At 41.4% G+C, this 12,806-nt stretch overlaps 1 protein-coding gene across 3 annotated transcripts in view; it reads right to left on the reverse strand.

Moving 5' to 3' along the window:
• Positions 1–3,499: 3,499 nt before the first annotated feature.
• The window catches only part of LOC126079669 (uncharacterized), a 202,421-nt gene continuing 193,114 nt past the window's right edge, over positions 3,500–12,806 (reverse strand). For 2 of the 3 annotated variants that reach the window (XM_049890819.1, XM_049890817.1), the window contains exon 3: positions 3,500–4,768. In XM_049890819.1, coding sequence (XP_049746776.1) covers positions 4,384–4,768 — 385 coding nt within the window. In that variant the 3' untranslated portion in view covers positions 3,500–4,383. The remainder of the gene's footprint in view (positions 4,769–12,806) is intronic. The other variant, XM_049890818.1, reaches the window with a different exon arrangement.

Here is a 12,806-nt window from a genome sequence, read left to right on the forward strand (position 1 = left end):
CTGTGTTTCTAAGGACACCCACCTGTCACTGGATTTAGGGTCCACCTGGTTAGTCCACGATGATCTCATCTCAGGATCCTTAATCACATCTGCAAAGACCCTTTTTCCAAACGAGTTTGCATTCATAAGTTCTGGGGGTTAGGATGGGAACACATCTTTTTGGGGGATCAGCACCCAACCTCCTACGCCATTTGATGTTATCTGGTTTGTATATTGCTTGTCTCCTGCTAGAACATAAGGTCTTATTTACTGCAGTTTTCCAGTAGAAGGAAACCCTGGTAGCATAGTGGCTAAGTGCTACAGCTGCTAACCAAAAGGCTGGCAGCTCAGATCCACCAGGTGCTCCTTGGAAACTCTATGGGCCAGTTCTACTCTGTCCTATAGGGCCAATCACTGTGAGTCAGAGTTGACTCCATTGCAATGGGTTTGGTTTTTTTTTTTTTTTTTTTGGTCCCAGTAAAAGAGGAGAATCTAGCATGTCATAAGTACTCAGTAATTATTTGCTAAATGAACAAAAGAAAGGTTGGTAGCTTTAATTGAAGCTTTTCCAGGGGAGGGGGCAGGGGAAGGCAGTCTATGAAAAATACCTAATAGCTGATATTTGCTGAGTGGGAAGTTAAGTAATTAGTCCCCAGATTCCACAGTAATTCAATGGAAGGGCCTGAACTCAAACCCAGGTGTGCCTGGCTCTAAAATCTCTGTGGTTGGCACTGCATCTCCTTCTTGCTCCAAGTCTCTGAATCTGATACATGTTCTTTGTATTTCTTGCTCTCCCACGGCATATGATTATGTGGTCAAGAAATGAGAACGGCTGCTTTTACCTAGAGTTAGACTGACATCCTTTTTTTTTTTTTTAAGCAATGAAAACCTATGTTTAAAAAAAATGACGAAATAATGTTGTGTAACCTAATTATAAGCATAACACTTTCAAAAGGTGCTAACATTATTTTCCCCTCAAATGGGAGCGCTGGTTGATGTATTAAGTTGTACATAGTAAGATGTTAAATGTATTTTGAGCACAAAGTTTTTCCTTTCAAGTCAGTGCACATAAGAAGAGTAATCTTCAAAGAGAGGAGAGCTTCTGGGGTTGAATTTAACACTATTTAAGGAAAGGAAACCTTCGCTAGGGGACATAACTGTTAACATGGTGATTTGTAAAGCCTTAGATTTCTAATAGGCTCTGACTGTTTCAAGGAAAACATATTTTGTTTCTAGGTAACATTTCAAGTCTGATTATGAACAAATGTTACAAAATTGATCTGTAATGGGAAATACTGTAATGTCACAAGGCATTATTTATATGATTAATGTGACTGAAAGCATTAATTGCTAGGAGCCATAAACTGTCCAAGCAAAACACGCACACACGTTCTGTACCTCTTGTCTCTTGCTATAGGTTTTCGTAATGAACTCAAGTATAACAAAACTGTGGCAAGAAAATCTGCAATACCTGAAGGTGCTTTTTCACCTGCTTGGGTTAGTGCAGCTGTTCCCTTGTTAGCAAAGTCCTGGGTCACATCTGCTCAGAAGTGCCCAGCAAACAGTAGCTACACGTCTATGCATTAGCACCTCAGCTGAAACGTCTTGTGGAGCGCAACAGTGAATGGCTGACTAGGGTTTTCATTGTGTTTTAAGGCTCTATAGATTTACTCTGTCACCTTTATAGTAAAATCCTGGCTCCCTCCAAGAACAAGCAACTGAATAGTCTTATTGATAGTGCTGCAATTTCCCACTAAAACCAATGAGTGCCCTACTGTTCACTGCTTTGACTCACACTCAAGCGTTAACACAAGCAGTGGAAAGACACTGTCATCAGTACTTAAATTCAAGAGATTTGCATGAACTTGGGGCATTTTCCAAAGAATCTATCCCCTCTCTCCACTCTCGTCTGTCCCAAGGTCCTTGGCTGGACACAAGCTATTGTTAACTGCCATCAAGTTAGCCCCCAACTCCTGGCAGCCGCATGCACAATGGAACAAAACGCTGCCCTGTCCTGCACCATCCCTATGATTGGTTGCAGATCAGACTGTTGTGAGCCAAAGGGTTTTCATTGGCTTATTTTTGGAAGATTGCCAGGCCTTTCTTCCTAGTCTGTCTTGGTCTGGAACCTCCGCTGAACCTGTTCACCATCATAAGCAACACGTAAGCCGCCACTGACGGGTGGGGGCTGTGCATGAGGTGCGTCTGCTGGGAATGGAACCTGGGTCTCCTGCCTGGAAAGTGAGAATTCCATACTGAACCACCAATGCCCCTGGCAGACAAACAGTACCCTAAGTATAATGTATTCCACTATCCCATGTGCTTTAAGTACCTCTATATTTTTTTCATACAAAATAGAAAAAACTATATGATTCCCCAAAGAAGCACCTGAAAGAAAATGAATATATGGGTTACTTTCCTGACATGGAATATGGCTGTGCAGTGAGTGCACGTAAGTATTGCATTTCTTCTGGGATAAATACTAATAGCTGTGTACCAGGCACTGTGCCAAGTACTATACATACACTTCTCATTTAACCCTCAAGTTCCTGTGAGGCTGGTACTTGTAACAAGGAAGATAACTGGGCTATGCTGAGGTAACAACCCCATCTCAGTGGTACAAAAAACAGCAAAGTCCACCGTGATCCTGGGCAATTGTCCATGACAGCTATGGTAGCTCAGCAGTGCATCTCCCTCCCTACCCACATCCACTGGAGAGTTAAGGAAGGCATTCAAAGGCTGCTCTTGAAAATGATTCTTGTCACCCCCGCTCACGTTCATTGGTCAAAGCAAGTCACACGGCCACATCTAACTTCAAGGGACAGAGAAGTGTGATCCTACTGTTACACAGAGGGTGTGTGCTGAAACACTGGTGAACAGTGCTCTTGTTTACCACAGCACTGTTTTCTCCGTTTTAGAGACAGGGAGCTAAGAGGGTAAATTATGCTCGAAGTCATAAAGCCCATACAGTAAGTGCCTATGTAATCGATTGTCTGGACCAGGACACCTTTGCCAGTGAAAGGGGGCACCTCCCTAAATCCTGGGCAAGCTGCCCTGACCATTTCAGAATGTACAAAGAGCCACTGTGGTGCTCCTCCCATGGGCCAAAGGGTTTTGCCCACTCAGATTACACTCCAAGTCCCCAAAGGACCCGAGAATGCCCTGCCTAAATGACACCAAGCCTCTCCCACAGCTTGTGCGAGATGCATCTTCTAAAGGGCAGGTGTGCACACTCCTAGGGCTAAAGAGTGGCCAAGGAGCAGTTGTACAGGCCAAAGCACGGTTTGAACATGTAGGCTGGGGTGTCCACACCCAAGTATATGGAGCCTGTTGGTAGGAAAGAAAATGGAGTGGCCCATGGACCTCTATTTGTACTCACACCCTGTGAAGCCCACAGTGGGTCAGCCATGATGCTGACACCATCTGGACAACTGTAGGTGAACGGGGATGTGAGGTTCCTCTACTTAGAAATGGCAGATTCAGGACTCTCTCTAACGATGCAACCCACCCTCTTAATTGCCCTGCTACATTGCTTCTAATTTAAGAGCCTCTTGGTGAATCCACCGCTACCATCTCCACAATTGAATAAATTGGTGGCAAAACATGGGGTAATTTGAACATTCAAGACCACTGGTATGAAATGCAGAGCTTGTGGTAGGGAAAGACTCGGGCTTAAACACCTGGCTGGATTCCCATTCTAGCCCTGCCACTCAGGAGTTCTGTGATCTTGGGCAGGCCACTTCCCTCCTGAAGAGCCTGTTCTGATTGTACAATGGAGACAATGAGAGTAATAATGAGACTAATGATACCCATTTCTCAGTAGGATTAGGTGAGCTAAGCGTATGGGCAAGAACTGTGAGGACTGAAAAGGGCCATACTGCTAAGATATTGGAGATAAAGAAGGATACATGCTGTAGAAAGCATGTCCAGTTTGTTTATAGCCAGGGAATGGTGCTCCTTTCAAGGAAGTAGACTGCCTCCCATGGTAATATGTCTTCCTGATTTCTGATGCTGGCATGGATTGGAGATGCAATATTAGTGTGGAGGTTGACAGCATAGGCTTTGGAGTCAGACAGACTCACTAGCTGAATGACTTTTGGCCAATAATTCCCACTTCATTTTCCTCTTCTGTCAAACGAGGGTAGTAGTATGTCCCTCATTGGGTTAATGGAAGGATTCAGTAAGATAATGTGTAAAGCGCTTAGCCCAGGGCCTGATGCAAGGAGATGCTTGATCAATGGAGACTGTATAAAAGTATGTGACTCTGTATGTGACACTGTATAAAGACTTTGAAGGACCTGACAGTTAAGGGCAAAAATACATATGCTTGAGAATCAGAATAAATCATTTAAAGAATAATCTAAACTTTATTTTATGGGCTCTGCAATTCCATGTAGAGATGATTCACACTGAAGCTGGGTTCATCAGCCTCAGGAGGCCCCCCTTGAAGTCTTCTGGGAGGGCCGTTGGCTTGCCGGTGGCTGGGCTCACAAAGACATGGACTGAAGACCCAGTCGTACAGGCCAAAGCATCAAACTGCGCCAGCTTGGGGTGGCCAAAGAAAAAGCCATCACTGAGGTCACGGTGATCTACTGAAGGTGGCTCCTTGGGGGGCTTTGGTGGAAACAGAGCAAGTCGGTACTGCACGCTGGTCTGGCCTACTTTCTCCACAGCCAAGGCAGCCACTGGGATCTGAGGAAAGCCGATGGGTGTGTGGAAAGTGCACTGATTGGTCACCATGAACCCCACCAAAGGGGACGTCAGCAAGCCGGTTTTCAGGCCACAGTACCTGAAAGGTTAAATCACAATTCATATTCCAGGCTGCTATGATCTTCCTCCCAGCCTGAAGGCAGTGTGTTTAGGTGGTAGAGGGCTGTAGCCCCAAAGGGACTCAAATCACATCCCAGCTCTACCACTTGCCAGCTGAGTTATTTTGGGCAAGTTACTTAACTTCCCTGAACCTCAGTTTCCACAACAATATAATGTTCATAACAACTGCACTTACCTCACAGGCTGATTGTGAGAACTAAATGATGAATGTCATTAATGCATGTCATTTATATATGCCATGTGTCATTTAATATATTGAGTTACTAGACACAGCAAACATTAAACATCAGCTAGTATTTTTAGTGTTTTTTAGTGTTAGTATTATATGTCCATCTTGTTCTTGCTTCTCATGGTGAAAAGCCAGGTACTTCTGTGTCAAATGAGAGAGAAAACTCATTTATTACAGATACTTATTGTGTCTGTATGAGTTGGACTTAACTCCACGGCAACGGGTCTAACGGTTTATTGTGTCTCTTATCTCTGCTACTCAGTTGTAATCTCTTCAAGGACAGGGACTGTGTCTTGTTCATTTGTTAAGTTTGTTGAATAGAAATGAGGTGGTACTTGAGATAAAACTTGGTGGTTGAACAGAATCTGGGAATAAAAGCATCATATCAAGTTGCAGCCCGCCATCTTCACCCAAAAGAAGTCAACTTATGATTTAAACATTTTAATAACATTGCCTTCTTTTCCTGAGAAAATTAACATTGAATGTGAGAATTCACCATAAGGAAACAATTATGGGTTGTGCAAAGGTGGGACTACACAGTTGTTCACTGAAGCACTGTTCATGGGAGGGGAAGCAGAAACAGGTTCTGAGTCTCTGCCTGGCGCACCATGAATGCCTTGTGGCCAGCTGCTCTTGCAGTCCACCGATGTCATCGTGACATCAGGTAGGCTCATTTTCTGACATGGAAAGATGTTCAATGAAAAAGACCAGGTTACAGAACAGGATGCACCATGTGAGCTCATCTGTCGCACAAGAACGTATTTGTTTGTGTTTATTGCCTAGAAAGAACTTTGAAAGGCTAGACTCCAAAATATTTCCAGTAGTTATTGGGCAGTGGAATTGTGAATACATTTTCTCCTTTTTACGTGTATGAATTTTCTAAAATAAACAAAAATGGGGAAAAAAGCGTTATTTACAAAAATAAGTGAATGCAAATTTCATTTTTAAAAAAGCACTCAAGAGATGAGCAGGTATTTAGTAAGCACGACTCCTTCTGGCCCATTAAGATCCTGCCTCTGGCTCCCCTCCCTTAAGCATGAATACTGAGAAGGTAAAACACAAAATCAAAGAAGATCTTTGCTCTTTAGCCTGACTCCTAAATCCAGTGAAAATCACATACTCTCATTTTCATTTCCCATGCCTCTTTGTTGCTATTGTTTTCCTATTTCTCTGCCACCAGTTTCTTCTTTCTTTGAGGGCATGGAACGGCAAAAAAAAAAATAGGGCCTATTCCCACCGAGGGAGCAATATTTCATGAGTTCCCTGTTTTCTATGTGAGCCCTGCAGGGATACTTTAAAATAATTAAAATGCAAGAATACTTTTAAATAATGGCATCATTGGAAGCACCTGGAATGTGCCAAGACTATGTTAGGTGCTTTACATTTTATATTCATTCTTCACAACAACCTCGCAAAACACATCTCATTTTCCCAAACCAAACCTGTTGCTGTCAAGTCAATCACGACTCATGGCGACCCCCTGTGTTTCACAGTAGAACTGTGCTCTGTAGGGTTTTCAATGGCTGTGATCTTTCAGAAGTAGACTGCCAAGCTTTCTTCTGAGATGCCTCTGGGTAGATATAAACCACCAACCTATCAGTAGCTGAGTGCTTACCTATTTGTGCCATCCAGGGGCCCTACCTCATTTTACAGAAAAGAAAATAAAGTGAAGAGGTTGAATACCTTTCCCAAAGGCATGTGTACAATAAGTGGTGACCTTGAGCCCAAACTTCAGGCTCTCTAGGTCGAAATTTTACATTTACTCCCTATTCTGGCTTTCTTGATGGTGAAATCAAAATGTACATTTTAGGAGGCGGGGCCAAGATGGCTGACTAGGTAGAAGCTACCTCGGATCCCTCTTACAACAAAGACTCGGAAAAACAAGTGAATCGATCACATACATGACAATCTACGAACCCTGACCACCAAACACAGATCTAAAGAGTTGACCTGAGTGACAGAGGCTGAGAACGAACAACCACGGGGAAGCAGCGACTGTTTTCGGAGCCTGGAGCCAGTGTCCCAGCCAGGGAACCTTGGCGCCGGGCTTTGGACTGGGCGCAGGGGAGTTGAGCACGGCATCCTGTGACGGCGCAAACACGGGGTGCAGCCCTAGCCCCCTGAACTGCCCTCGGGGGAAGCCCAGCCAGTGCACGCAGGCAGCGCAGCGAGGCGGCTGACAGGAGGAGAAGTCACCGGGAGGCAGCGACTGGTTTTGGAGCCAGGAATGTAGCGTCCCAGCTGGGGAACCTTGGCGCTGGGCTTTGGATTGGAAGCGGAGGAACTAACCGTGGCTTCTGAGACAGGCAAGCACGGGATGCAATCTCTACCCAGCCAGTGCACACAGTCGACGCACCCCCCTCTGGAATCTCAGATAAAACAGTCATCCCAAGCAAGATAAGTAACTTTGTCTATATTCCGGCGTGCTACTCTCTCCTATTTATCTGAACCCTCCCCTCCCCTCCCCTTCCCAGGCGGCTTCATTAACATTGAAATTTCCTGAGCCAGAGAGTGAACTGCTCTGCGGTTTTTCTTTCTTTCTTTTTTTTTTTTATGGTCTTTTCCTAACCCATTCTCCTGGCCTGAGAGAAGCAGCTACAAAAAACCCAGGGACCAAAAATCCTTCCCTAATTGGACTAAAAACACAGAACCAGCTCCAACCAAGCATATGTGATCCACAGTCTTGGGCTTTCATCCCTACAGGGAACAAGGTGGCTATTATAATGCAAAGCCATTTCTGATAGGGATCTGACTGTGATTGTTTTATCGGATTTACTGGAAAGACAAGTTTCCCAGGTCTGATATCTCTGCATATTCAACAGAGCCCTCACTGACCCACAACAGGGAACTGAGGGCTGAAGCTCCCCCCAGACCACCTAGCCTTCTGCCTTAGGGGTCTAAGGAGGGTGACACCTACCAATCTGTAGAGGTACTTGCATTGGGGGCCTAAGGTACAGCTGCAGAGCCCACCCACCAAGGTGCTTTAGGAATAGAGACACACCTACCTCACTGACACTTGGGGGAAGCCTGTCAGCATCCTGCCCCCCTGGAGTGTGAACCCCAGCTGCTACTAGAATCTGGTGCACACAACTATCACCACTACTTCTCTAGGTGGATAGGTGACAGTCTGCACCATACACTTGATGACCCCAAATCAGATTCTACTCAGGAATAGTGAATGGACTCAGGCTTATATATCTGGTAACAGCCCAAACCAGCTGGTAATAGGACATAAGTGAGTCAAGGGCTACAACAATCAAGACAGCGCAATCTACTAGCCCATCTACGTATATTGAAAGAAAACAAAACAAGATAAGACTCAGTGAGCAAATATAGAATAGATCACTACAATATCTTAGTGATGGCTCGGAGACAGCAGTCAGTATCAAACCACATAAAGAAGCAGACCATGACTGCTTCTACAACTCCCCAAACAAAAGAATGAAAATCTTTCCCAAATGAAGATACAATCCTGGAATTGCCAGATACAGAATATAAAACATTAATTTACAAAATGCTTCAAGATATCAGGGATGACCTCAGAAATGAAATAAGGCAACCTACAGAAAAAGCCAAGGAACACAGGGATAAAGAAGTTGAAGAACTCAAAAAGATTATTCAAGAACATAGTGGAAAAATTAATAAGTTACAAGAATCCATAGAGAGACAGCATTCAGAAATCCAAAAGATTAACAATAAAATTACAAAATTAGACAACGCAATAGGAAGTCAGAGGAGAGGAGCAATTAGAACGCAGAGTGGGAGATCTGGAGGACCAGGGAATTAACACCAATATAACTGAAAAAAAATCAGATAAAAGAATTAAAAAAAATGAAGAAACCCTAAGAATCATGTGGGACTTTATCAAGAAAAATAACTTGCGTGTGATTGGAGTCCCAGAACAGGGAGGGATAACAGAAAACACAGAGAGAATAGTTGAAGATCTGTTGGCAGAAAACTTCCCTGACATCATGAAAGACGAAAGGATATCTATCCAAGATGCTCATCGAACCCCATTTAAGATTGATCCAAAAAGAAAATCACCAAGACATATTATCATCAAACTTGCCAAAACCAAAGATAAAGAGAAAATTATAAAAGCAGCCAGGGATAAAAGAAAGGTCTCCTACAATGCAGAATCAATAAGTTCAGACTACTCAGAAGAAACCATGCAGGCAAGAAGGCAATGGGATGACATATACAGAGCACTGAAGGAGAAAAACTGCCAGCCAAGGATCATATATCCAGCAAAACTCTCTCTGAAATATGAAGGCAAAATTAAGATATTTACAGATAAACACAAGCTTAGAGAATTTGCAAAAAACAAACCAAAGCTACAAGAAATACTAAAGGAAATTGGTCAGAAAACCAGTAATATCAGATACCAGCACAACACAAGGTCACAGAACAGAGCATCCCGATATCAACTCAAATAGGGAAATCACAAAAACAAATTAAGATTAATTAAAAAAAAAAAAAACGCTCAAAACAGGGAATCATTGAAGTCAATGTGTAAAAGATCACAATAATCAAAAAGAGGGACTAAGTACAGGTGGCATAGAACTGCCATATGGAGAGGGATACAAGGCGATATAGGACAATACAAGTTAGGTTTTTACTTAGAAAAATAGGGGTAAATATTAAGGTAACCACAAAGATGTATAACAACTGCATAACTCAAAATAAAAACCAAGAAAAACATAATGACTCAGCAAACAAATACTATGAAAATGAGGAACACACAATTTACAAAGAAAAACGTCTCAGCACAAAAAAGTAAGTGGAAAAATGAAATTGTCAACAACACACATAAAAAAGCATCAAAATGACAGCCCAAAACACATAAAAAAAAAAAAAAACCTATCTATAATTACACTGAATGTAAATGGACTAAACACACCAATAAAGAGACACAGAGTCACGGACTGGATAAAGAAACACGATCCGTCTATATGCTGCCTACAAGAGACACACCTTAGACTTAGAGACACAAACAAACTAAAACTCAAAGGATGGAAAAAAGATATCAAGCAAACAATAAGCAAAAAAGACGAGGAGTAGCAATATTAATTTCTGACAAAATAGACTTTAAAGTTAAATCCACCACAAAGGATAAAGAAGGACACTACATAATGATAAAAGGGACAATTGACCAGGAAGATATAACCATATTAAATATTTATGCACTCAATGACAGGGCTGCAAGATACATAAAACAAATTTTAACAGAACTGAAAAGTGAGATAGACACCTCCACAATTACAGTAGGAGACTTCAACACACCACTTTCGGAGAAGGACAGGACATCCGGTAAGAAGCTCAATAGAGACACGGAAGACCTAATTACTACAATCAACCAACTTGACCTCATTGACTTATACAGAACACTCCACCCAACTGCTGCAAAGTATACTTTTTTTTCTAGTGCACATGGAACATTCTCTAGAATAGACCACATATTAGGTCATAAAACAAACCTTTGCAGAATCCAAAACATCGAAATATTACAAAGCATCTTCTCAGACCACAAGGCAATAAAACTAGAAATCAATAACAGAGAAATTAGGAAAAAGAAATCTAATACTTGGAAACTGAACAAAACCCTGCTGAAAAAAGACTGGGTTATAGAAGGCATTAAGGAGGGAATAAGGAAATTCATAGAACGCAATGAGAATGAAAATACTTCCTATCAAAACCTCTGGGACACAGCAAAAGCCGTGCTCAGAGGCCAATTTATATCGATAAATGCACACATACAAAAAGAAGAAAGAGCCAAAATCAGAGAACTGTCCCTACAACTTGAACAAATAGAAAGTGAGCAACAAAAGAATCCATCAGGCACCAGAAGAAAACAAATAATAAAAATTAGAGCTGAACTAAATGAATTAGAGAACAGAAAAACAATTGAAAGAATTAACAAAGCCAAAAGCTGGTTCTTTGAAAAAACTAACAAAATTGATAAACCATTGGCCAGACTGACTGAAGAAATACAGGAAAGGAAACAAATAACCCGAATAAGAAACGAGATGGGCCATATCACAACAGACCCAACTGAAATTAAAAGAATCATATCAGATTATTACGAAAAATTGTACTCTAACAAATTTGCAAACGTAGAAGAAATGGATGAATTTCTAGAAAAACACTACCTACCTAAACTAACACAATCAGAAGTAAAACAACTAAATAGTCCCATAACAAAAAAAGAGATTGAAATGGTAATCAAAAAACTCCCAACAAAAAAAAGCCCTGGCCCAGATGGCTTTACTGCAGAGTTCTACCAAACTTTCAGGGAAGAGTTAACCCCACTACTACTAAAGGTATTTCAAAGCATAGAAAATGACAGAATACTACCTAACTCATTCCATGAAGCCACCATCTCCCTGATACCAAAACCAGGTAAAGACATCACCAAAAAAGAAAATTACAGACCTATATCCCTCATGAACATAGATGCAAAAATCCTCAACAAAATTCTAGCCAATAGAATTCAACAACATATCAAAAAAATAATCCACCACAACGAAATGGGATTTATACCAGGTATGCAAGGCTGGTTTAATATTAGAAAAACCATTAATGTAATCTACCATATAAATAAAACAAAAGACAAAAACCACATGATCTTATCAATTGATGCAGAAAAGGCATTTGACAAAGTCCAACACCCATTTATGATAAAAACTCTCAGCAAAATAGGAATTGAAGGAAAATTTCCTCAACATAATAAAGGGCATCTATACAAAGCCAACAGCCAACATCACTCTAAATGGAGAGAGCCTGAAAGCACTTCCCTTGAGAACAGGAACCAGATAAGGATGCCCTTTATCACCACTCTTATTCGACATTGTGCTAGAGGTCCTAGCCAGAGAAATTAGGTTAGACATAGAAATAAAGGGCATCCGGATTGGCAAGGAGGAAGTAAAATTATCTCTATTTGCAGATGACATGATCTTACACACAGAAAACCCTAAGGAAGCCTCCAGAAAACTACTGAAACTAATAGAAGAGTTTGGCAGAGTCTCAGGTTATAAGATAAACATACAAAAATCACTTGGATTCCTCTACATTGACAAAAAGAACATCGAAGAGGAAATCACCAAATCAATACCATTTCACAGTAGCCCCCAAGAAGATAAAACACTTAGGAATAAATCCTACCAAAGATGTAAAAGACCTATACAAAGAAAACTACAAAGTACTACTACAAGAAACTAAAAAGGACCTACTTAAGTGGAAAAACATACCTTGCTCATGTATAGGAAGACTTAACATAGTAAAAATGTCTGTTCTACCAAAAGCCATCTATATATACAATGCACTTCCGATCCAAATTCCAATGACATTTTTTAATGTGATGGAGAAACAAATCACCAACTTCATATGGAAGGAAAAGAAGCCTCGGATAAGTAAAGCATTACTGAAAAAGAAGAAGAAAGTGGGAGGCCTCACTCTACCTGATTTCAGAACCTATTATACAGCCACAGTAGTCAAAACAGCCTGGTACTGGTACAACAACAGGCACATAGACCAATGGAACAGAATTGAGAACCCAGATATAAATCCATCCACATATGAGCAGCTGATATTTAACAAAGGCCCAGTGTCAGTTAACTGGGGAAAAGATAGTCTTTTTAAACAAATGGTGCTGGCATAACTGGATATCCATTTGCAAAAAAATGAAACAGGACCCATACCTCACACCATGCACAAAAACTAACTCCAAGTGGATCAAAGACCTAAACATAAAGAATAAAGTGATAAAGAT

This window comes from Elephas maximus, chromosome 7 (assembly GCF_024166365.1).
Source record: "Elephas maximus indicus isolate mEleMax1 chromosome 7, mEleMax1 primary haplotype, whole genome shotgun sequence".
Lineage (NCBI taxonomy): Eukaryota > Metazoa > Chordata > Mammalia > Proboscidea > Elephantidae > Elephas > Elephas maximus.